Source organism: Culex pipiens, chromosome 2, assembly GCF_016801865.2.
Source record: "Culex pipiens pallens isolate TS chromosome 2, TS_CPP_V2, whole genome shotgun sequence".
NCBI lineage: Eukaryota > Metazoa > Arthropoda > Insecta > Diptera > Culicidae > Culex > Culex pipiens.
In genome coordinates, this window is record NC_068938.1 from 192365162 (window position 1) to 192389257 (window position 24096).

Below are 24096 nucleotides of genomic sequence, written 5' to 3' on the forward strand. Positions count from 1 at the left end.
TTTAACTGGAATATTTTTTGATTGTAAATTTGATTTTACATCTAAAAATGAAGTTGAAAAATGTTTTTTTCAATTTTTGGAAAAATCAGTATTGATTCAAAAATTCATAACTCGGTCAAAGATGTTTTGCTCATTCTGGAAATTTCTGAAAAAATGGCATTTGATGTCCCCTAAAACATATCAGAAAATAAAAAAAATAGTGTTTTTTCTTTGCAAATCAAGTTTTGGTGACAAACAGTAAAATTCCCTCCTTGACTTGATACATAGTTTAACTAACAAGTTATCGTACCCAACAAAACAACAAATTACAAATTAAAAATCACCAAAATCGTGTATCATTTATTTTAAGTGTAGTCCTTATCCATACCTACAACTTTGCCGAAGAGACCAAATCGATCAAAAAATTCCTTCAAAAGATACAGTTTTTTTTTAATTCTTCATATATCATTTTTGTATGGACAGCTGTCTAGAAATTTGACAGTTTTAGCTGGATTAAAAAATAAAATAAAAATCGAATCTCAGAAAATTGCTCAGACACCTTAAGAGCAAGTTTTTCGCCAATGTGTAACTGGTCGTGTCGAGGTGCTCCGATTTGGATGAAAATTTCAGCGTTTGCATGCGATGAACTCATGCCAAATATGAGCCCTCTACAACAATGGGAAGTGGGGTAAAACGGGCATTGAAGTTTGAGGTCCAAAAATCATGAAACATCTCAAAATTTCAAAACAGCACAAAACGTGCCAAAATTGGTTTGACTTTTTCTCATAACTTTTGCAAATTACTGTTAAACATGGATTTTGTTAAAACCTTAAAATCTTTTTCTGTATAACAAACTTTTTACACCGTTAACTTTTGTCCTGTAGGCCAACAAGACGGAAATTTTTGGACCTCTAGAACAAACCGAGCAAAATCTACAAAAACTGCCTCTTAAGGTGGATTATGGAACTTGTTTATTATTATCAAATAAGTTTTTAAAAAATAAATCCTTAAACTATGGTGTCTTCAGGAAAGTTATTCCAAATTGATTGACGATCTTAGTTCCGAGAATTGGTACGAATTGAAAAGTTATTGCACCTTCCGGAGGTAAAATACTGAACCAGTTGCTTTTCTCCATATATTTTACGAATTTTTCCCATTCAAACTTCAAGGACTTAGTTAGAGGGGTTGCCGTGGTCAGAATGAGCTTAAGAGGCAGTATTTGTAAATATTGCTCGGTTTGTTCTAGAGGTCGTATCGAGGTGCTCCGATTTGGATGAAACTTTCAGCGTTTGTTTGTTTATACATGAGACGAACTCATGCCAAATATGAGCCCTCTACGACAAAGGGAAGTGGGGTAAAACGGGCTTTGAAGTTTGAGGTCGAAAAAACATAAAAAATCTTGAAATTGCTCCCATTTGCGTAAAACTTGATCAATTCTAATTCTCTTAGTTGCATTCGAAAGGTCTTTTGAAGCACTTCAAAATGTGCCATAGACATCGAGGATTTGTTTGACTTTTTCTCATAGCTTTTGCAAATTACTGTTAAAAATTGATTTTTTTAAAAACCCTAATATCTTTTTGCAACAGCCTCCAACACCCATACTCCTATAGGTCAAAAGATAGTTAATTTCATGGACTATAAGCCTATGGCATTAACTTTTTGGCCAATCGCAGTTTTTCTCATAGTTTTTAAATTTTTCTAGAACAAACATTTTACGACGTTGGTTTTTGCCCTGTAGGCCAAGAAGACGGCACTTTTGGTATCAATTTTGTCATATTCGGAATCCTCGGACAATTTCACGTAAGTTAGAAGTATTGGAGTTGCAAATTTGATTTAAAAAATAATTGAATAAAACATTTTTTAAAAAAGAAATAGATCTTATTTACCCTGTGATCAATACGTCAAATGCTGTATCAAGTAGGCGAATATCTGTTTTACCCCTAATCCGACAAAATGTTAAAAAATATTTTAATTTATTCTAAATGGCATTTTTTCCAATCAAAATTACAACTCCAATACTTCTAACTTACGTGAAATTATCCGAGGATTCCGAATATGACTAAATTGAGACCAAAAATTGCCGCTATGGCGGCCTACAGGGCAAAAACTAACGTTTTAAAATGTTTGATCTAGAAAAATTTAAAAACTATGAGAAAAACTGCGATTGGCCAAAAAGTTATTTCCGTAGGCTTATAGTCCATGTAATTACCTATCTTTTGACCTACGAGAGTTTGGGTGTTGGAGGCTGTTGCAAAAAGATATTAAGGTTTTAAAAAAAATCAATTTTTAACAGTAATTTGCAAAGCTATGAGAAAAAGACAAACCAATCCTGGATGTCTATAGCACATTTTAAAGTGCTTCAAAAGACCTTTCGAATGCATATAAGAGAGTTGGAATTGATGAAGTTTTACGCAAATGGGAGCAATTTTAAGATTTTTTATGTTTTTTCGACCTCAAACTTCAAAACCCGTTTTACCCCACTTCCCTTTGTCGTAGAGGGCTCATATTTGGCAAGAGTTCATCCCATGTATAGACAAACAAACGCTGAAAGTTTCATCCAAATCGGAGCACCTCGATACGACCTGTTACACATTGGTGAAAAACTCGCTCTTAAATTTGGAATTTAGCCTACACAGAAAAAAATATGTGAATTTACTCGACACGGAAAAAATGAATCACATGTAAACTCAGTTGATGTAAACTTGAGATTCGATGTAAACGGTTGAATCACACGTAAAATCATGTTTTTACGTATAATTTGTTGCAAATTTACATCAAATTGAATTTAAATTTAAATGTTTAATGACGTGCAAAAGTGTTACATCATAAATGATGTAACATTAGGAAATATTTTTTTGTGTGTAGTTATGGGTTAATCATCGATTCCATGAGGTAGCCCAGATTTGGACGGTTCACGGTTGAGTATAGGTTTGCTTGTACGCGTGCATACACGGTGCTGGTGTTTGATCGAGTACAGAAAACAGAGAACGCGTTTGACACGCGGTGCATGGGATCACTGCGCAAAACACCAGTTTGGACGGTTGTAGTAAAAAACACGTTTTATTCAATTTATTCGTTAACATTATATTTTCGTTGTTTTTCTTTACCAGAATTAAAATTTTTATTGTTCGATAAAATAAACCTAGGGTTAAAAAAATAAGATTATGAAGACATGATATTTTTAGATCTAATAAATGTAGGCTTTATCATAATGCATGGTTATATTGTTTTAGTTGATCCCATTAAAAAAATCATTAATTTTTCTCCATTTTCATTGAAAAACTTTGAAAAACGCCTCCCTCAAATCGGACATAACCCTCCCAAATACTGTGTCAGTTGTGGCGTTCTTCGTGAATCCAGCTTCTACAAAACGTTTCGAATTGTGGATCGTAACCGCTTGGACGTGACCGCATCCAGTTCCGTGCCAGTCTAGTGGGCCGATTTTAGCTCGCTCCATCAGGTCACCGAATGCAACGACTCCCCTGGCAGGACTTTCGAGACAAGCACTCAAAAATTGTGCGAAACACAGCTCCTTAAAGGTTGACGGTTTGTTAAAATCCAAGAATTGTCTCAAAGTGGGCTCTGGGTTTGACTGATTTTCCAAAACTTTTACCAAATGTTGGCTGATCTCTAGCGCGAATTGTTTCGAGGAAATCGATCGCAGCTCGAAGATGCTTGTAAGAAGGCAGTCGTACAGGCAGTTACTGTTGCGAATTAACTTTCCTGACGGTTTTTGCGTTTTTCCGACTAGGAATTTGTTGTCCATCAGATGCAGGTCCATTGCGATTCCGTTAGAATTCCTTGGTGATGAAATTTTGTTCCGAGTTTTACCGTCTGTCATTAGATTTACGCAGATATTGGAAACGACCACTGCTCGTCGCAGGAGTACGAACCGCACTGGCCAATGTCGTGAGCGATGTTTACGCCGTGGGCGCGCTGGCAATCGACGAGATCAAGCTGGTGTGTTCGGCCCCGACGGAGTTTTCGGAGGCGGAGCGGGACATTGTGGTCCCGATGATCATTCGAGGGTTTCAGGAAGCGGCGGCCGAGGCTAAGTGTCCGGCCAAGATCGGCAGCATCGCGTTGAATCCGTGGTGCATAATTGGGGGCATTGCGACGGCCGTTTGTCACAAATCCGAGCTCATCATGCCGTACACCGCCCAGCCGGGAGACGCCCTGGTCCTTACGAAACCGCTGGGGACCCAGCTGGCCACGAACGCCTTCATCTGGATGACCGAGGAGGCAGAAAACTGGACCAAACTCGCGGCCCATTTGACTCCGGCGGAAGTCGAGCGATCGTACGCCATCGCCGTCGAGTCCATGTCCCGGCTGAATCGGTCCGGCGCGGAGCTGATGCACAAATTTGGCGCCCACGCGGCCACCGACGTGACCGGGTTCGGTCTGTTTGGGCACGCCGAGAATCTGCTCAAGTTCCAGAAGGCCGACGTTGACTTCGAGCTCGACACGCTGCCCATCATTCGGAACGTGGTCAAAATCGCGGAAATCCTCGGTCGAACGCCGAAGTTGATGGCCGGCAAGGCGGTCGAGACTTCCGGAGGGCTGCTGGTCAGTTTGCCGGCGGAGAATGCGGAAAAGTTCTGCGCAGAGTACCGGACAGTGTCGGAGCATGACGCGTGGATCATCGGGAAGGTCGTCTCCGGAAGTCGAGTGCTTAGAATGAGTCCAAATCCGACCGTTATCAGTGTTGACTAAAATTTGGAAGAATTTCGTTTAAGTTTCGCTGCGCGCGCGTATGTCCGGAAGCGTATGAAGCTTATTTTTAAAGGCTGAAATGCTGGTAAATTTGCGAAAGTTTCTTCTGGCAAATGTGCGCGTGGCGGAACTTTGGCTTAAAATTTTCCACCTGATGAAGCAATAAATATTTTTTGAGCATTTTAAAAAAGATCTTTTTAATTCTTGAATCCAGAGAAATGTCCTTAAAAGAAGATTCAACAATCCCACGTGCCCGCACTAAACTACGGTCAAACAACCCAAAAAACAAACAAAAGTTTCTCCATTTCGCACACGTGTCCAATTGTTCACCCAATTACCATCCCCTGAGCTGCAGTTAGTTGCTTGAGTTCGTCGTTTCAGTAACACTTTCGAGGCGTGCCCATATTTGTGTGAACAAACCCAAACTTTCTCCAACGTTAGGAAGAAGGAAGCAAGTTTCTTGCGTTTTTCAGGTAGATCTTTTTATCCGGGCTAGCAAACTATTTGTCCCACCCCCTGAAACGATTCAATTTCCGCATCAAATTTTATTTGCCCTTCTCGTCGTTACGCTCGGCAGGAAGTTTTGTGGAAAATAAGGGTTGCCCACGTGGAAACTTGCCCAAATCATCAGGCAAGTTTCTTACGAAATTCAAACTCTGAAGCGGGGGAAGCAAAAGTTTTGCATCACAAAGGAGGCTTTGCATTGGGTTGCATGCTGGCTGCAGCTCCATCCTGCCTCTAATTGTCGGGTGGAAATGTGTCGAAGGCTAGCAAACAAATTTGACGTTATCTTGTGTGGGTTGCATTTCAAAAGATTACAGAATATCGGACAGGAAGTACACATCTTGGGTTATAAAGCTAAACATTTTGAAAGTCATGACGTAACTCCTGGTTTTTTGCATTGAAGTGTTGGCTATCATAAATTTAAATAATTTTTGCCTTCCAAAAAGCCTATAAAATCACTCGAAAAATTAACTTCAAGCAAAACAATGAAAATGGGCCAAAGTCGAAGTGTAAAAAAAGAGTATGTCCTGCTCGTTTCTAATATAAACACATCCACTGACGTAAGCAGGACAGACTGTTTGTTTACACTTCGACTTTGGCCCATTTACATTGTTTTGCTTGTCTTCTTAATTAGACGTTTTGGACCCACCTTCACGTATACTTATCGACTCAGAATCATGTTCTGAGAAAATGTATGTGTGTGTAGGGATGTTAATCGAAAAATTGACACTGGATTATCTACAGACTGACTGAACGGATTTTGACCGTTTTGGTCGCATTCGATCGTAATATTGAATGTTTGGCCCTTTTGAAATGTTAGTCTTGATTTAAAAAAAAATAAATCGGATCGGAAAATTTCACAAATGATTCATATTTTACATTGAAAATCTGACCATTAGTTGCTGAGATATCGACATTAAAAAATGGTGGGTTGTTTGGGTGAGACTTAGAAAACATCAATTTTCCTGTTTTTTAATCTTTGCATGGCAATATCTCAGCAACTAAGGGTCGTATCGACAAAGTTCAAATAAGCAAAATGTAGAGAATTTTCTCAGTTTTCAAATATATATTTTTTTTAATGTGGGCAAACATGGGCCACATTTAAAAAAATGAATAACCGCGACCATTTTCAAAAAAATTACCTCAAAATGTATTTAACTTAAAAACTAACTTAATCCACCTATGTGGTTGATGCCTTCCTCATTTTTAATATAAGTGGTTTGCCAGCTATTTTTTTAGATCCAGAAAAATAAGTACACAGCTATAACTTAAGTGGCCATAACTCGAGACAGGGTTGCCAAATCTTCAATGTTGTGGACTCGTTGGAAAGGTCTCTCGATTACCTAACGAACGATGGGTCGGATGATGGATCCGGACACCGTTTACACATACACACACATACACACACACAGACATTTGTTCAGTTTTCGATTCTGAGTCGTTATGTATACATGAAGGTGGGTCTTTGAGCTTTTAATAAAAAGTTCATTTTTACAGCAGGATTATAGCCTTACCGCAGTGAGGAAGGCAAAACGGTGCACTTTATCTAAATTTAACTGGAATATTTTTTGATTGTAAATTTGATTTTACATCTAAAAATGAAGTTGAAAAATGTTTTTTTCAATTTTTGGAAAAATCAGTATTGATTCAAAAATTCATAACTCGGTCAAAGATGTTTTGCTCATTCTGGAAATTTCTGAAAAAATGGCATTTGATGTCCCCTAAAACATATCAGAAAATAAAAAAAATAGTGTTTTTTCTTTGCAAATCAAGTTTTGGTGACAAACAGTAAAATTCCCTCCTTGACTTGATACATAGTTTAACTAACAAGTTATCGTACCCAACAAAACAACAAATTACAAATTAAAAATCACCAAAATCGTGTATCATTTATTTTAAGTGTAGTCCTTATCCATACCTACAACTTTGCCGAAGAGACCAAATCGATCAAAAAATTCCTTCAAAAGATACAGTTTTTTTTAATTCTTCATATGGGTCATTCCATCTCAACTGTGCACGAAAAAGTGCAAATTTGAAAATTACCCTCTCCGATCCTGCTCAAATTTGGCAGGGCTGTTGATACTATCGAAACATGCAAGAATCCCGAATTTCATCCAAATCGGACCACCCCCTCCATTTTTGTAACTCCCCAAAACATCGACTTTTTGGCGATTTTTGAGCAAAACCCCTATTTTCAAACGGCGATAGCTCAGGAACCACAAATCTTAGAAGGTAGGTCTTAGACTCAATTTTGAAGGAAATTGGACGTAGAATCCATTTCCGTGATCAAAATTTTGATTAATTTATTTTTTCTACCTGCATTGCGCAATTGAAAACTTTAAACGGCCGTATCTCAAAACACCCCATTTTATTTTTTTGATTTGACCTCACCATCGTATTCCCCGTCCAATTTTACATAAGAATCACTTATCGACAGAAATGAATATGTTTCGTTCCAGAGATATCGAATTTTAATGTTTTGATTTTTTGAGATTACCTACATCAGCTTCATTCGCCGCATCTGCTGGAAGCACACAGGCGGGCTGATCAATAACTGCTACCTGATCATTTATTGAAATAATAATTCATCATAAATAATCTATATCACTTTGAGCAAAAATTAACTGTATAACTGTAGGAAACAGGAGTTTAATCGCAAATGTTTATCTGCTCAAAAAAAATTAAGTGAATTTCTGTGCTAACTCACACGACAGAGCAATAACGACACACAGTAAAGGGCAGAATTGGATTACGACGGAGCGTGCAGGAAAATGCAATTGATCTTGTAAGTAACACTGAACAATAAGTGCACGATACATTATTGAGTAAAAAAATATGAATTAAAATTAATAAAATTTGTTGATACGTTGTATTCTAGTGAAGGACGATCACAAGGAGTAGGAAAAGGATTTCTGGAAAGTATAAAAATGAAAAATGTTAGAAAATTACAAAGTTTGATCTGCTGCGTAGCGGCTAATTCCGCAAATAAAGTTGCGATGACTTCGACACCATCAGAACAACAATGTTTTTTTTTTCTTCTATCATTCTTGGATTCTTGGAACACAATACGGCTGCTGTCCACACGTATAAATATTTTGTTAATTAAATGTACCGTGACCAAAATCATCTTTTAATCAAATGGAGCTGGCTCACAATATAAAAATCGATTTAATATGATCAAACTTTTAATCCATAAATCAGATTTTGGGTTTTTTGCTAAATCGTCAGTTGTGTGCTATCTTGTGACAACGACCATTTAGTACTATTCGAGAAAATCGATTTAAAAGTTTGACGATAAATATTTTCAAAATTATGAATGATAGAGTCAAACTTTTTGTAGCAATCGGTTCGTATACTATCGCTAAACAATCGCTCCAAGTTTGGTTAAACCAGTTAAAAGATACAATACATTATGTAAACAAAAATCTGAAAAGCACGTGTCACAAGTGTGTTTTGAAAGTAAAATTGTACTACGTGTCACAAGTGTGCACAGTATTCCCATACAAACTAAAATAAGCTTAAATCAATAGTTTAACCGACTTAATCAGTATATTTTCAAAAACAAAACAATGCATTGCCTTTAGAAAATGTGTATCAACATAAATTTGTGAAAAACAAGAGAAATTTTCCACATTTTCCAACAACATATATGACGTGTCACAAGTGTGCACGATCATTTTGATGATAAATTGGTCTATGTCACAAGTGTGCATTACGATATCCGGGAAACGGAAGCGAGTTCCCAAAATCGGGTTAAAGCATCTTGTAGTGTTTGTTAAGTATAGCAAAACGTCTTCATTAACTCAGTTTCGACCAAAATGGCCTATGTCACAAGATAGCACACAGCTGACGAAATAGCACTATTTTGCTACCGCCCATGACAAAGGCCCTAGTCATGGCCTCGGGAGTACTCTAAAACGGTTAGCAACACGTAAAAAACGGTGCATTCAAAATAACCCAATAAATATTCCTTACTCAAAAAAGATTGATCAAGGTATTAACTATTTGAAAAAATATTTGCGTAAAATTATAAAAATAAAATTAATCATCTCTCAGAACACCAGGTAGCAGTTTTTAATCAGCCCGCCTGTGTGCTTCTAGCAGATGCGGCGAATGAAGCTGATGTAGGTAATCTCAACTACTCAAAACTTTAAAATTCGATATCTCTGGAACGAAACATATTCATTTCTGTCGATAAGTGATTCTTATGTAAAATTGGACGGGGAATACGATGGTGAGGTCAAATCAAAAAAATAAGATGGGGTGTTTTGAGATACGGCCGTTTAAAGTTTTCAATTGCGCAATACAGGTAGAAAAAATAAATTAATCAAAATTTTGATCACGGAAATGGATTCTACGTCCAATTTCCTTCAAAATTGAGTCTAAGACCGACCCTCTAAGATTTGTGGTTCCTGAGTTATCGTCGTTTGAAGATAGGGGTTTCGCTCAAAAATCGCCAAAAAGTCGATGTTTTGGGGAGGTACAAAAATGGAGGGGGTGGTCCGATTTGGATGAAATTCGGGATTCTTAAATGTTTTGATAGTATCAACAGCACTGCCAAATTTGAGCAGGATCGGAGAGGGTAATTTTCAAATGCTGTTCCGCTTCAGATGGAATGACCCATATATCATTTTTGTATGGACAGCTGTCTAGAAATTTGACAGTTTTAGCTGGATTAAAAAATAAAATAAAAATCGAATCTCAGAAAATTGCTCAGACACCTTAAGAGCAAGTTTTTCGCCAATGTGTAACTGGTCGTGTCGAGGTGCTCCGATTTGGATGAAAATTTCAGCGTTTGCATGCGATGAACTCATGCCAAATATGAGCCCTCTACAACAATGGGAAGTGGGGTAAAACGGGCATTGAAGTTTGAGGTCCAAAAATCATGAAACATCTCAAAATTTCAAAACAGCACAAAACGTGCCAAAATTGGTTTGACTTTTTCTCATAACTTTTGCAAATTACTGTTAAACATGGATTTTGTTAAAACCTTAAAATCTTTTTCTGTATAACAAACTTTTTACACCGTTAACTTTTGTCCTGTAGGCCAACAAGACGGAAATTTTTGGACCTCTAGAACAAACCGAGCAAAATCTACAAAAACTGCCTCTTAAGGTGGATTATGGAACTTGTTTATTATTATCAAATAAGTTTTTAAAAAATAAATCCTTAAACTATGGTGTCTTCAGGAAAGTTATTCCAAATTGATTGACGATCTTAGTTCCGAGAATTGGTACGAATTGAAAAGTTATTGCACCTTCCGGAGGTAAAATACTGAACCAGTTGCTTTTCTCCATATATTTTACGAATTTTTCCCATTCAAACTTCAAGGACTTAGTTAGAGGGGTTGCCGTGGTCAGAATGAGCTTAAGAGGCAGTATTTGTAAATATTGCTCGGTTTGTTCTAGAGGTCGTATCGAGGTGCTCCGATTTGGATGAAACTTTCAGCGTTTGTTTGTTTATACATGAGACGAACTCATGCCAAATATGAGCCCTCTACGACAAAGGGAAGTGGGGTAAAACGGGCTTTGAAGTTTGAGGTCGAAAAAACATAAAAAATCTTGAAATTGCTCCCATTTGCGTAAAACTTGATCAATTCTAATTCTCTTAGTTGCATTCGAAAGGTCTTTTGAAGCACTTCAAAATGTGCCATAGACATCGAGGATTTGTTTGACTTTTTCTCATAGCTTTTGCAAATTACTGTTAAAAATTGATTTTTTTAAAAACCCTAATATCTTTTTGCAACAGCCTCCAACACCCATACTCCTATAGGTCAAAAGATAGTTAATTTCATGGACTATAAGCCTATGGCATTAACTTTTTGGCCAATCGCAGTTTTTCTCATAGTTTTTAAATTTTTCTAGAACAAACATTTTACGACGTTGGTTTTTGCCCTGTAGGCCAAGAAGACGGCACTTTTGGTATCAATTTTGTCATATTCGGAATCCTCGGACAATTTCACGTAAGTTAGAAGTATTGGAGTTGCAAATTTGATTTAAAAAATAATTGAATAAAACATTTTTTAAAAAAGAAATAGATCTTATTTACCCTGTGATCAATACGTCAAATGCTGTATCAAGTAGGCGAATATCTGTTTTACCCCTAATCCGACAAAATGTTAAAAAATATTTTAATTTATTCTAAATGGCATTTTTTCCAATCAAAATTACAACTCCAATACTTCTAACTTACGTGAAATTATCCGAGGATTCCGAATATGACTAAATTGAGACCAAAAATTGCCGCTATGGCGGCCTACAGGGCAAAAACTAACGTTTTAAAATGTTTGATCTAGAAAAATTTAAAAACTATGAGAAAAACTGCGATTGGCCAAAAAGTTATTTCCGTAGGCTTATAGTCCATGTAATTACCTATCTTTTGACCTACGAGAGTTTGGGTGTTGGAGACTGTTGCAAAAAGATATTAAGGTTTTAAAAAAAATCAATTTTTAACAGTAATTTGCAAAGCTATGAGAAAAAGACAAACCAATCCTGGATGTCTATAGCACATTTTGAAGTGCTTCAAAAGACCTTTCGAATGCATATAAGAGAGTTGGAATTGATGAAGTTTTACGCAAATGGGAGCAATTTTAAGATTTTTTTATGTTTTTTCGACCTCAAACTTCAAAACCCGTTTTACCCCACTTCCCTTTGTCGTAGAGGGCTCATATTTGGCAAGAGTTCATCCCATGACAAACGCTGAAAGTTTCATCCAAATCGGAGCACCTCGATACGACCTGTTACACATTGGTGAAAAACTCGCTCTTAAATTTGGAATTTAGCCTACACAGAAAAAAATATGTGAATTTACTCGACACGGAAAATATGAATCACATGTAAACTCAGTTGATGTAAACTTGAGATTCGATGTAAACGGTTGAATCACACGTAAAATCATGTTTTTACGTATAATTTGTTGCAAATTTACATCAAATTGAATTTAAATTTAAATGTTTAATGACGTGCAAAAGTGTTACATCATAAATGATGTAACATTAGGAAATATTTTTTTGTGTGTAGTTATGGGTTAATCATCGATTCCATGAGGTAGCCCAGATTTGGACGGTTCACGGTTGAGTATAGGTTTGCTTGTACGCGTGCATACACGGTGCTGGTGTTTGATCGAGTACAGAAAACAGAGAACGCGTTTGACACGCGGTGCATGGGATCACTGCGCAAAACACCAGTTTGGACGGTTGTAGTAAAAAACACGTTTTATTCAATTTATTCGTTAACATTATATTTTCGTTGTTTTTCTTTACCAGAATTAAAATTTTTATTGTTCGATAAAATAAACCTAGGGTTAAAAAAATAAGATTATGAAGACATGATATTTTTAGATCTAATAAATGTAGGCTTTATCATAATGCATGGTTATATTGTTTTAGTTGATCCCATTAAAAAAATCATTAATTTTTCTCCATTTTTATTGATAAACTTTGAAGAACGCCTCCCTCAAATCGGACATAACCCTCCCAAATATTGTGTCAGTTGTGGCGTTCTTCGTGAATCCTGCTTCTACAAAACGTTTCGAATAGTGGATCGTAACCGCGTGAACGTGACCGCATCCAGTTCCGTGCCAGTCTAGTGGGCCGTTTTTAGCTCGCTCCATCAGGTCACCGAATGCAACAACTCCCCTGGCAGGACTTTCGAGACAAGCACTCAAAAATTGTGCGAAACACAGCTCCTTAAAGGTTGACGGTTTGTTAAAATCCAAGAATTGTCTCAAAGTGGGCTCTGGGTTTGACTGATTTTCCAACACTTTTACCAAATGTTGGCTGATCTCTAGCGCGAATTGTTTCGAGGAAATCGATCGCAGCTCGAAGATGCTTGTAAGAAGGCAGTCGTACAGGCAGTTACTGTTGCGAATTAACTTTCCTGACGGTTTTTGCGTTTTTCCTACTAGGAATTTGTTGTCCATCAGCTGCAGGTCCATTGCGATTCCGTTAGAATTCCTTGGTGATGAAATTTTGTTCCGAGTTTTACCGTCTGTTATTAGATTTACGCAGATATTGGAAACGACCACTGCTCGTCGCAGGAGTACGAACCGCACGGCCTCCAAACAAATGTCCAGATACTGACCGTCAACTGGTTCTCCTTTGCGAATGCAAACTGCCAGTCGCTCCAGCTCGGTAGCAGTTCGTTCCCATTTGGCCAATGCCTCGTTGAACTGCTGATCGAGAAGATTCTCGACCGGAGTCATTGCCAGCGCTTGGCGCCTTTTGTCGGACTCTTTCTTGAGCTGACCAATGCGGATTTTTTTGGCAATATCTTCTCCCGGATTGGGACCATCGTTCGAGTCTGTTTGAAGTTCAATTTGTCCTTCGGCGTAATTTAGCAACAGGAAGCGACCTCTTTCTTGAACCGGCCTGTGGATGGTCTGTTTCAGAAGAACATCTAGCTTTTCATGTAGCTGTGCCTTAAGCTTCATAATGGCCTCCTCGACGAAGCCTTCAAAACCGGTGATTGCTGTTTGATCTTCAACCGAGTTTTCAGCAATCAGTAAATTAAGCTTACCTGTCAATTCTTGTACAATATTGGTAACAATCATCGCAAGGTTGCGTTCGTTGTCTTTAAGTGCGGTTACCCACGCATCGTTGATGTCAACGGACAAAATTGTGGAAACCGTGATGTGTACGTTTGGTCTTTTAGTGGCTCTTGAAAGTGCCTGCAGAACAGTATCCGCAACCTTAACTAGAATGGCTTCTACATTTTTAAAATATTGTTGTCTCTGCAAATGCATTTCAGTCAGCTTAATTAGCTTTTTTCTAGCTTCATCAACATCCATAAAACGGAACAATTTCTTCAAGCATTCTTCAAATGCGGAAAAGGCTGCATTCTTATCGATTGATGAAAGCAAACAATCACTTCGTTCTGTGCACATAAGCTTAAGGCGATCGTCAATTAAAAGCTGTACGTTTGCAGTTCTCGAGACAAGATCAAATCCACGGATCAGCGGAACAGCCAACTTTCTTACATATTTTATGTCGGGTTTGGAGGTGGCAGGTTGAGTCACTTCAAAAGCAAATTTATTCAACCTATCTCCGAAAAACCCAAAATTTGTCGCTTCAATGAGGGCTACTCGTTTGATAAACTTGTTATATTGAAGTTTGTAGTAATCCGTACCGTAAACATCGAAGGCCATTCGTATTGCGCTGCAAATGTACTGCCAACCAGTTGAATATTTGCTCAAATCCTGTCGAGACAGCTCTGTTCTACGCATTTTAATGTTTTGTACCAGCGCAGCTCTGATTAGTAGGGCTCCCCATAAAAATGTTCCAACTATTTTCATGAAACTCGCGCCTCTCAACTTCAACAGCAATTCGTTGCCATTGAGAGAAAATAGGTTCCACTCTTCGACGTTTGTATACCGGTCATACTCAGAAAATGGAACCATTCGAAGACTGTCCATTGAACCTTTCAAGCTTTTCAACCGTTGAGCAACTTTAACTAAGCTATCTTCCTCCAGCCTCATTCCAGACAAAGCCTTACGTAGATCTACAATGTCTACAATGAATTTGGAAACGGCTGGCTCAAGGATCCGTGCATGAAGCAAATCCGCCAGAATTCTTCGATGCGGTTTTGATATCAACGGGAAATCTTGAGCTCTCCCATTATTCGCACAACGCGTAATGCTTTGATATGCTATTCTATAGCAAAAGCACAAATTAAGCAAACCTCTCACGGCATCCTCGTAGATCTTGTATTCGCCTAGTTGAATGCCATTTATTCTACTGCCATCAGTATGCAATTTGTACAACTCTTTGTTGCCATCTTGCTTTTGCAGCACTTTGCCCCTCACAAGTAAATCCAATATTCCGTTGGCATCGTTCTGACTTATATTAACCATTGCGAAGTCTTCCAATGAAATTGAATCATAATGGTTAAAATTTACTTGCTTAGTTTTCAGCTGGTCAAGATTAAATTTTGTCTTTCTTTGAAATGAAATTGCTCCCAGTTCCTTGAAAGCCGCATATTTCGCGGGGTCAATAGCTTTTTTAAAGGAATCTTTATTATAAGCATCTCCATCAAGCAGTTGATCTGGATAAAGTAACAACTCTCCTTCTTTGATCGTCACTTTCGCTTCAAGTCCCGGTAGCGACAACATGGAATCGAAGTATTCTATATCTTTAACTGACAACTTTGTTTTGTCCACAAGGATATACTTTTCCTCCTCCTTTTTACTCAAAATCTCCTGTTCCACCAGATGCCGCCAGAATCCTTCTCGACTTGGTAATATTACTTGCTGCTTCAACAACCGTACAAATTTCTCTAGTTGTACAGATCTTCCCTGAGTTGTGCGGCACTTTTCTAAAAAGTTTAGTAGCTTTGCAGCAGACGTTCCATAGTTGTAACTTATGTCACGTAACTCTTTCTCACTGATGTTATCTTTAATAATGGGATTTTGGACAATTTTCTTCGCATGCAATGCGTTAAATATTTCAATCGACCTCGATTTGTCAATGGTGTCTCCAACCTCGAAGGAAGTTGCAGATACCGGGTGTCCTAGAATGTCGTTAACGGATTGCGTCAGTGCCCCGTAGAACTTACAGATGATCTGTTTTTGCTCTTTATAGGCTGTTATTGGCAGTATGTTGTGCTTAAAGTTTGTTTTTATCTTGTCGACCCGAGAAACATTGATCATCAGATTTTGAACGCGTTCCTCGAACATATCTGCCGCAGAACGCAGGTTATGCGAGAATGTTTTTACTTCTGGCGAATTGACTACATTCCAGGTGATTTTCGTAGATAATGCGTATGCCTTGTAGTAGAGAGCAGCTTCACAAAATTGGGGTTCTGCAGCAATAACTTTTTCAAAAAGAGTGTGTGCTAACGCTGCTTGCTTATTCTCGATAAAGTACCGACCAAGTTTTATCATCCGAGGAGTGCTGATGTCAACCCAATCCAGCAGGGACTCAAAGTTTGTGACTTTCAACGACTTCAAGTGACTCAAAAAGTTCGCCAATGAAATATCGAGCGTCTTTCGTGAATGATGTTTTGCGTTGGAAACCAAGTTCTTCCCGTTATTATCCAACCAAAACACCCATCTATCCAAGCAGCTGCCCAGCAAAATATCGCTCAACTCTTCTTTCCCATTAGTGATTTTACTAGCAAGCAAGTTTCTCAGCTCATCGAACTGGTGAGTGAACTGCCTAAAACAGTTTTCTTCTAGTACCACTCGGGTTTCGTAATGTTTCTTGATCAGCGATATTCGAGCAAGCTCACGTGTGTCACGTAGTCGTTTGAGCAGCATAATATTCAAAATCTCCTTCTGGTCCAGTACAATCAGCTGGCCAGATCCACGGTCACCACATCTGGCAGCCCGTCCGAAAGCTTGCTGCTCAACGCGGATGTTGCTCGGCAGATAGGTCAAGCAAACGTGTACCCCACCCGCACCTTTCAGCGTTTGAGTTAATTTGATGTCCGTTCCTCGACCTGCCAGATTTGTGGCAATGATGATCTGACCTGGAGATAACTCTCCGGTGTCAAACTCTTCGTATTCTCGAGTGTAGGTTCGAACGTTGGTTGCATTTTTTCCACCGAACTCTTTGTACAGCTCGGCAACTTCATTCAACGTTTCACATATTATCAAAACGGACCTACCATCAGTCTCAGTCAGCCTTTTAGCCGACTCATTGATAGTATCGATCCAATCAGCAGCACTTTTGCAAACGATGGGAACATATTCGTAAAACAGTTTGCACTTTGCCGTTGGAACGTTCACAAAGTCTACCGCATAAATCTCCTCCAGCAAATCCCGTTCCCTCTGTGATCCCAATGTGCCAGATAAACCGTACAACTTGTCGTACAGCTTGAAGAACGTTACATTCGAGATGAACACTGCCTTCAAGCTCTGCAGGTACGTCTTGCAACCGTGTTTCAGCTGTACAAACTGGTGCAGCGCCGCTTCCCACTGACTATTCACCAAATCTGTGCCCGTGTCTCTGTCCAGGATCGTTATGTTGGGCGTTCTATCGGCACTGCTTCCGCTCCGATCAACATCGACCACATAGTCGTGGCCAGCTTCCATGACGAGAGCCATCTTGGCAGCTTCGATCCACGACTCCAGGTGCAAATCCACAAATGATCGCAAGTAATTGGGCACGTGGATGCACTTCTCTCTGTTGATATACTCCGTCAGTAGGTACTCCAAACGATCAAGGTAAACAGAGTATTCGGATCCCAGCAACTCACCGAGGACGTCATTCTTGATGTTTTCTGTCATCAACTTGCCATCACCGTCAATTATCTTGGCCTCGACCAGCTTGTTCCAGATGAAGTTTCGCTTTTCCTCGCTCAACGTCGCATCTATCTTGCCGATGTCTGTGCACTTTAGTACTCCATATAGTTGCCACAAAACTGCATCTCTAATGGCAGCAGTGTCATATACTTTTGAAATGTTGTTGACCCATTCCCAGATGAACACGTACACGGACTCCAGTTTGTCCATGTCGGGCAAGTCATGTGACAAATACAGCATGTTATTACCCCTGTCCAGCAGCATACTGTCCACTTCGTCAACGATGACATTCTCAAAGTTCCGATCGCCAATCACGTTGTTCTGGTAAAACTTGTGCAGCAGATAGTCCCGCTGAAAGCTGGAAAGATCTCCGTACACAACCTGATTCCCCGAGTAGGCTTCCTTCCGCTTCTCGATGTCTTCGCTGCAGTTGTGGGACACGTTGATACCAAATTTAGCGTAGATGGATTTGCTCAGCTCGGCGTCTCTCCTGGCCAGCACCGACGAGCTGGTGATGATGTCCACCTTCTGGCCCTGCGATGCCTTGATGATGGCTACAGCTACCACAATCAACGACTTGCCCTCGCCGGTGGACACTTGGGCAAGGGTGTTTTTGTTATTTTCCAACAAGGTCAGCACCACAAACTTTTGCGTGTCTCTCAATCGGAACTTGAACTCTTCATAAATTGCATCGTCAATATCTAAAAGTTGTTGCTCCACACGTTTATCAGAGAAACATGTACTGTTCGAGTTTTCAGCTCCAGGAAATCTTTCTCGTAATCTGTTGTATAAATACGGTACTAAATTCCTAAAAACTCGATTCCTTTTATCGATTTCTTCTTTGATGAACTGAACTTGCTTTGTTATCGGTTGTAATTTGGACAATATACTAAAAGAGGCCCATTTATTGTCTTTTATAAACTGAACCACAACATTAATATCTCGTTCTTGCTGTTTTGACATGTTAGAATCCATATGATTGACCCACTGTTCCAGTTTAATCTTTTCCAGATTTGCAATATTTTCTTCTGTCAAGTTCCATCTTCCATTGTAGACACTGCAGAGTACGTCGATAATATGATTTTCCGAGACATTTTTACCTTTTATTGTATTGAAGAATTTCTCCATTATTTCGAGGCTATAATTATTCAGCAGGACCACCGCATAATATGATGCTTCCTGCAATGTTTGATTATCGTTCCAACTTGTTAAAGGCTTCAGCTTTTCAACCCAGTAATGCTCCTCCAGTACATAATACCACTCGGAAAGATTCAGCTTTAGCAACGTAGTCGTTTGGTGTTTGGCCATACTCATCATTTTTAATATTCTTTCCATTTTGTCAATCGGCTCAACGGTTCCTGCCAGGCTTAACTGAAGTTTAGCACTGAACAATATCATAAGTGCTTTGTTTTCTACTTTCTTCAGAAGAATCCTCCATTCAGATTTCCTCGCAAGCCTTTCTTTATAGTATCGCTCCAAGTCTAGAAGAAGGATCTCACTGACCCAGCTGGCCTGAGGAAATGCCAAAACAATCCAGCTAACAATCTCTTCTTCATGCCTTCCTACGCTACTGGCAACCAGATAACGGTTTACCAGAAATTGAACTTCATCTGTAGAAATATGTTTCCCCTCGGCAGCAAACCTCAAACAGAGGTTACGTAATAGCTTACTATAAACAAAGCTTGAAACATCACTTCGAGTGAACATAGCCTCTATGACATGTCTTTCCCCAAATGAAAAGTGCTGGACTAACTCGTTCAAAAGTTCGGTGTTGCATAAATAACGTACATCATTCATGGAGACAAAGTCACAGTATAAATACAGACCATTTGATACATACTCATCAAACGATTGTTTGTCCTTGAATGACATCAAGCGGTCAGTTATCAGAGAATACCTTCGCGCTAGAATCCGATAATCATTTTCCAAATTCATCAGATTTTCGTTTAATCTTAGTTTCACAAAAGATTCGTTCTCAAGTAGCAAATATACAATATCGGACGATTCAGAGTTATGACTGTCCCGCAGTAAAAACTTTCCGCTAGGCACCCTAATATGAACTTGTATATTCACTCCAAACGCGTAAGCCAAGAGCTCTCTGTAGCTCCGGGTTAAGGGACCTTTTTCAACAATGAAGGTTTGATAAGTTTCAAAAAAGTGATCATTTTGTAGACATTGATTAAAATTGATTTCCTTGTTCAGTTCCTTCATGTAATGTTTGCGGAGAGAACCTAAACGGTAATCATAATCAATTTCGTGGATCAGTTTTTGTGCAAGAGAAGAATTCTCATCGTTCAGGTACCATAGATTTATTATATTTGAAAACTTTGACGGAATTAATTCCTTCATAAATTGGTTCAAGTTACGAGCTGAATCAAATTCCCGTAACTCTGAAACTAACTTGTACTGATCAAGATGTTCTTGAATGGAAGAGTCCGCACTTACTGCTTCATACAAAAAAGCTTCAACAACTGATGATGGAAGGTTTTTCCTGTATAAGTTACAGTACGACGAGAGTTTCTCTTGTTGGCCATCGCAATCAAAATTGAAGAAATAATCATCCAATTTGCCCAAGTAATTATGACAGTTTATGCCACACTGTTGTGGATCTTCTTCTAGGCATATCGACGCATATTGTGCTGACAATACTGATTTGTTAGTGTTAGAATAATTAATATGAATTTTATCTGTTATTTCCTCAAACGTGGCCAGCCTTTGTTTGTCAACCAAAATTTGTTCAATGATCTTAAAATCGTTTGCTGATAGTTTCGTTTTTTCCTTTTCGGTTGAGTGTAGTAAAAGAAATAGGCGTTGCAAATCTTGATTTTCGATGCGACAAAATCTTAGTTGTTTCCAATTTATCAGTGATTCTTTCCGAATCAGAATACTTTCAAACACTTTCGAGCTCATTGCTTTCTGCTTGACTGTATTAGAAATTTTAGCAGGAGGCTCGTCAATGTCATGCTCAATATCTGGACAAGCAATTATATGATTAATCCTGTATCTTTTGTTAGCTTTCTTCCGCTGCTCTGTCTTTTCAGATACTCCTTGTAAAGCCCGTTGTCGGATACGTTCAATGCGAGTGTAGGCACTTAGAAGGGCGTTCTCGTCAATGGAACCAAAGTGCTGGTCAGTGCTGGCAATGAACGAGCTTTCAATGATCATTTTTTTCTTTACCGCCACCGCTGAATGCTTGCGATCACGTTTTCCAAAGTGACGTTTTTTGTGCTTTTCTACGCTTGAGTTTTCAGATTTGACCACTTTTATGCTAGCGTATTTGTTTTTGTGCCAACACCAAACACTTTCCTTCCTGGAATCGTCGTGATACTCGACAGTGAGCTTACTTTTGTAGTCTTCTCCGTAGTAATACGCCGCACGCCATGTCTGGTAATCGAGATAGCCAATATCCCAACCGTTGTCACCAGTGTCGCCATACAACCCAGCTGCTCCCGAACGGCCATCTTGGCCTCGAACAGTTGATTTGTTAACTTGAAAAATTTCCCCAATTACACTTTTTACACTGATCTGCCCAGGGAAACCCCCTTCTCCTCCCCGGCCATAGTCACCCCCTTGACCCCCAGGTTTTCCCAACGATCCCTTGTGAACAAGATAGCAATGGCTATTGTTCTGGAACAGTTTTGGTGAGCAGTATGAAAATATAACTCCTTTGCTATCTTGGCCAGTTGCTACAATAAACGTATCACTATCTTGGATGAAGCGTTGGGAGGAATGAACAAAGTTACGATCAATAGACCTAATCATTCTTTGAACTTGCTCCATTCTCGTAGTATGAAAAGCTAAAAATCTCACAGGTGAATTAAACTCCTGCTCTATGTTTTCTCGCATGATACCGACACCGTCTCGACCTTTTTTCCCGTGTCCACCGTCCTGACCATCACTACCGTCTCCTCCATTAGAAATTACAGTAAATTCTTCACAATTTATCATTTTCTCCGCCGTAATAAACACATTGCCACCACTTTCACCAGGATAGCCGTCCTCACCAGCACATCCGTCCGCACCTTCAACGGTTGCAGAACGGGCAGGTTCATACTTGCGATTGCAGCTCTTCCCTGAAACGTCCCACACAACAGTTCCATGCACTTGGATGAGCTTTGATCTTACGGCCACATTTTTCCCATGCCAAGTATCGCTCACCAGATCGGCGTCAATGTGAAACACTTTACTACCGATGAACTGCACTTCAGTTATGTCCATGTCGATTGCAAGTTCGTTCTCTACAGACTCTAAAATTTCACCTAGAACTAAATGCTTGCCCAGCACTTTGACCACAGTTCGATCGTCGACCGTAGCTCGCTGGACTTGTACAGGCTCCGCAAAACCGAGTATGGTTTCGCGTAGTTTGTCTTTCATAATTAGTTGGGTTTCTTGTTGCATCATACTTTTAACTGTGCTCTGCAGTTCCAAAAGTTCTTCGTTATTTTCTGAGTCCTTGAGAGTCATAAGTTTTTCATAATCAACATTGAGTGTTTGTTCGTTTACACCCAGTTTGTTAACAACAGCTTTGACTTTTCGAGTTTTACTCAGATAACTCGTCAAGTTCGAAATAAAACCTAGCTCGTTCTGAACTGCATTGCAATGGTTGATTATTTGGCTAACAAATGTGCATTTGAAATGCTCTACGAGTTTGCTTTCCTCTTCCTCACTTAGCTTAAACTTTAAAAGCTCTTTAAAATAATGAAATTGTTTGAAAAATTGCGGAATAGCATTGCATGTGCTAACAATTTCGACGAAGTTAAACATCTTCACTATATCCATTTCCTGATAGCTCGTTAGATATGATTTCATCGAATGCTGCATTTCTTCCAAGCACTGCTCCAGGCAAAGCCCTCTGAATTCATCCTCAACAAATACCGTATCGGTATTACTGAGTTCCTTGCCAGCGTCACGTTGGATTATAAATTTTACCTGTTCCAAACCGTGCTTCCTCGAAACAACTTCACCGTAAATTTTCTCCCTCACGCGTTCCTTTACACCACCGTAAAACACACACTCTTGGGTAGAGGTTTGGTTTGTTCCGACACTCTTCGAGTGATTTTCACTTGAATTACCGTGCCTAGCAAGATGGTATGCTCTGGCCAGACAAGTCTCGTTTTCTGCAGGAATCGAAATCCGATGAAATGTCTGGTTTAGAGCTTCTTCCTCCAGGGTGATGATGAGACGAACCAGTTGCTTACACCAAAGAAGCTGTTCAAGCTGCTTCCGGTCTTCGTTCGAGCATTTTTTCAATTGTTGCAGCAACTCGTTATTATTCTCTATGTTACCGAGGGTGAGACAAATTTCAACATAATCCTTGAAACTTGAACCATGCAGCCTCGACTCGTGCTTAGAAACATCTTCATCTATTTCAGCTAACTTTTCCTTAACAAAGATACTCAATTCGTCCAAAGAGTAGTTGCGGTCAGCTTGGGGTATCTTGTCGTAACGCTCTAGGCAACTGTTCAGGATGTTTTTGGTTTGGTGCAAATCATCTCTCAAACAGTCAACCGATGCCAAATGATAATAGTGATAGAACATCTGTTGGTTGAACTCCGACTCCGTTTGATCTGCTTCAATGATCACATCTTCCCTTGCTGTTTGGTAAATGTCTGCAACTACATCCGGAAACTCTTTAAACCACGGTGGTGTTCTGTTCGTATCCCAGATACGCTCAAAATCTTTTATGATGTTGATCCTCGCCATAGTGATCTTCATTCGGGCAGGATCTTCGAATCTGGAACAAAATGAACGCGTTAGCATTAAATTGCCACTAATTTATATTTAAACTGAACTATAACTGAATCAGTACACTTCACTCAACGTCGAAGAAGGCAATCTTAATCTTATCAGAAGATATAACAGGACATGAAAGTGCGATAAAACAAGTAATCGCAAAGTTCGCGATTCAACTGGAAAAATTACTAACCTAAAGTAGCTTCAACTCCATTCCGGCTTCCAGATCAACATCAACTTCAAGCCACCGCCGCGAAGTGTTCGGTTTAACGTCTAATGGAAAACTATATCGAATATTAGAAATAAATATTGAACCTTATTTTGCGCAATTCTACCTGCCTGTTTCTCCAGTTCCGTCTGTACTGAGCACGTCTCGGTCAATAAAGTGTAAAAATCCGATTAGCACAAAAGGGATCGGTCATAAATGACGTATTGTTTAGCGTACGAACTTCACACAGTCAAAACAACGTGTAGCTTTAGGCGTTCCGTAATGATCGAATATACCCATCCAAACAAACCTGCCCGGCCGGCCAGTTTAGTGTGCAGCGGTACGGCAGGGTTAAGCGTTCCGCGCAAGGTTTATTACCTGTGTGCGTATTTACTGATAGCTTACAAATTTTTCTTGTTTTCGATATTTGCCGAAAATATCTCTACTGGCACACATTTAGTATGCATTGCATGCAATTTACAAGAAACATGAAAATTTCAAATTTGAAGGCCTCGTGGTTTATGCACGAGTAATATCCAGGGGTGATCAAAGGGTTTGATTACACGGAGAAAAAAGAGTTCCCAAAATCGTGAACAAGCGTTCATGAAAATGGGAACCACGAAACAAGTGTTCAAAATCCCATGGTACGATTTTGAAAAACGTACTATGGCATTTGAACACTTTGTTCGTGGTTCCCATTTTCATGAACGCTTGTTCAC

General features: G+C 39.2%; 2 protein-coding genes across 2 annotated transcripts; one reads left to right on the top strand and one right to left on the bottom strand.

The window, feature by feature from the left end:
- Window positions 1-3768: 3768 nt before the first annotated feature.
- LOC120426096 (selenide, water dikinase 2-like) lies at window positions 3769-4882 on the top strand. Its single transcript, XM_039590799.2, has one exon. The coding sequence runs from the start codon at window positions 3787-3789 to the stop codon at window positions 4690-4692; it is 906 nt and encodes a 301-aa protein (XP_039446733.1). The 5' UTR covers window positions 3769-3786; the 3' UTR covers window positions 4693-4882.
- Window positions 4883-11955: 7073 nt separating this feature from the next.
- Window positions 11956-23570, bottom strand: LOC120426097 (uncharacterized). The gene is made up of 3 exons (XM_052707895.1): window positions 23505-23570; window positions 23363-23453; window positions 11956-23170 (listed from the first exon to the last, which is right to left on the bottom strand). Exon 3 carries the CDS (start codon window positions 23149-23151, stop codon window positions 12622-12624), a length of 10530 nt encoding a protein of 3509 aa, XP_052563855.1. The 5' UTR covers window positions 23152-23170; window positions 23363-23453; window positions 23505-23570; the 3' UTR covers window positions 11956-12621.
- Window positions 23571-24096: the final 526 nt, after the last annotated feature.

Excerpts from the sequence above, each read along its gene's own strand:
- LOC120426096 (XM_039590799.2), top strand. The coding sequence starts at position 3,787 with ATGAAATTTTGTTCCGAGTTTTACCGTCTGTCATTAGATTTACGCAGA.
- LOC120426097 (XM_052707895.1), bottom strand. The coding sequence starts at position 23,151 with ATGAAGATCACTATGGCGAGGATCAACATCATAAAAGATTTTGAGCGT.